At 45.1% G+C, this 2,141-nt stretch overlaps 1 protein-coding gene across 1 annotated transcript in view; it reads right to left on the bottom strand.

Annotated features, from left to right (window-relative positions):
• Positions 1-1,989, bottom strand: part of ywhae1 (tyrosine 3-monooxygenase/tryptophan 5-monooxygenase activation protein, epsilon polypeptide 1) — a gene marked incomplete at its 5' end in the record, with an annotated part of 22,830 nt that extends 20,841 nt beyond the window's left edge. Inside the window, 1 exon segment of the mRNA XM_014028855.1 lies at positions 1,715-1,989. Coding sequence (XP_013884309.1) covers positions 1,715-1,778 — 64 coding nt within the window.
• Between the last annotated feature and the right edge of the window lie 152 nt (positions 1,990-2,141).

Raw genomic sequence — 2,141 nt, 5'->3', positions numbered from 1 at the left:
CAATGAGCCGGTCTCAGGGGTTCCATCGAACCCTAGGGGTCCGATGAGCCGGTCTCAGGGGTTCCATCGAACCCTAGGGGTTCAATGAGCCGGTCTCAGGGGTTCCATCGAACCCTAGGGGTCCAATGAGCCGGTCTCAGGGGTTCCATCGAACCCTAGGGGTTCAATGAGCCGGTCTCAGGGGTTCGGGGAGCCTCTGCTGCAGGTAAAGACACACTTGTGTCAAGTCGTGATGACACGCCCTGCTTGGCCATCACTTGCTGCAGAGGATCACGTGAGATTTCTTGGCCAATCAGTGCTGGCCCCAAAAAAGTATTTTGTGGATTCAAAATGACAAAAAACAAATTAACTTTAAAATTTAAAAAAAGTTGTTAAAAATGTTAAATTCTTCAATAAATCCTAATTTATTTTTTATTAGTAAAACAGTAAAAATATATGTATTTTTGGGAGGCTGAAATTTTTTATGGAGCCAAAATATTTTTTGTGGGCCAGAATAAAGTCATACTGTAATTTACTGTGAGTTCACGCACTGTGTTGGTTTTGTTCTTTGAGCAAGGTGATGTTCGTGCACGGCTCATTTTATACACCTGTAAAAAAAACATTTACCTATCTTGAATTTGGGGTGGGGGGGTTGGTGGGGGGGCACATTTTATTTATCACTAAAAAGGGTTCAGTGAATGTGCATACGAAACTGGTGGGTTCGGTACATCAAAAAATGTTAAGAACCACTGATTTAGATGTTATATAGTATCTAAAAACAGTATAATGTCTCATCAAACCCAACCCAAAAGACCATCAGATGGGTTTAGACCCAGCAACCTTGACCTGGTCTGGGGCAGGGCCTGATGTTTTCCCACACTGATGCAGGAGCCACTTCAGTTTATCCTTTAACATGTTGCCGTGAACTAACTTTGTGAAAAAAGTACCATCACCTTTTCAACAACATTCCAGCGAGGTTACAATTTAGTCACTGAAGCATAAATCATTGTGTTAGCAGTCTCGGTCCAAACCCCTTGAATGAGTCATAATGCATTCACTTGACGTTACTGGGCAACGTGTGGCAAGGACCGGACTAAAAACAGCCTCTAACGCGGCCTGTAATGGTATGACAGCGACAGGGCTGAGAGACAGACGAAGACCCGAGTCATCTTGGCCGATCGATGATCTGTGCAGCCAGCTTGCAGGGGGAACACCCCACCGACGAGGAACAGCTGCGCTCCCACCCCCCAGCACACACAGCGGGTTCCGTGCATCCAGTTAACCTCTAAAGCGATTTTATTTCCCCACAGAACCCACCCTGAACCCATTAGGTTAGCATAAAGCAGCAGAATCTCAGCCGAGCAGCTCTACTGAAGCTAACAGAAACAGCATGGTGCAGGGGAGCCAGCTCCTGACGGCTTTAATAATCCGCCATTTTGTTGTAGCCTCAAAGCTAACTCTCACTAGCATTTACGTTTTATTAAAAGGCGAACAAAATGTAATGGTGCGTGCCAAGTTCCCATAACGTCCTAATAATTTATAATTTACAACAAGCAATATATTACATCAATGAACAGTTAGTAGAAAATAAACATTTGTAGCCTAATTAGCATCTGAAGCTTAGCTTGCTACAGCTTTCACTAAGCTAGTGCTGCTCCGTTAGCTAATAGCGGAAAAAAAAAAATCTGTGCGGTGAACATGACCCACTCCCGGCCGGAGCTCCGGTCTCACTTACCGTCATACCGCTCTGCCTGTTCAGCAAGCTTCGCCTGATAAACGAGGTGCTCTCGCTCTCCCATCGTGCGGATAGACGTGTGTGCGGAGATTAAAGCAGCAAATCAAAGGCTCGGATCTCTGGCTGAAAGACACGGCGGTGGAGCACGTCTGTCGGCGCTTCTTTGAAACCAACTGGTCGATCAGTGTGATCCGCCCCACCGGCAACGATGAGCGGGGACAGAGTGTGGATGGCAACCGGTCTCATCCGGGTACTGGAATTTAGGGCAGGCCGTTCTAACATATAATCATAGAAGCAAACACGTTTGTTATGACCAAATATTACAGATTTGAACAAATAGGCACAAAAACATCAAAATTAGCACAGAAACAGTACTATATAACATTTTAGACAGCTAAAAAAAGTTAATTTTGGGGGTAAGTTACTC

The sequence above is a fragment of the Austrofundulus limnaeus genome, unplaced genomic scaffold, assembly GCF_001266775.1.
Source record: "Austrofundulus limnaeus strain Quisiro unplaced genomic scaffold, Austrofundulus_limnaeus-1.0 Scaffold823, whole genome shotgun sequence".
Classification (NCBI taxonomy): Eukaryota; Metazoa; Chordata; class Actinopteri; order Cyprinodontiformes; family Rivulidae; genus Austrofundulus; species Austrofundulus limnaeus.
The sequence above is the reverse complement of the archived record's forward strand: the minus strand, read 5'-3'. Positions and strand labels throughout refer to the sequence as shown.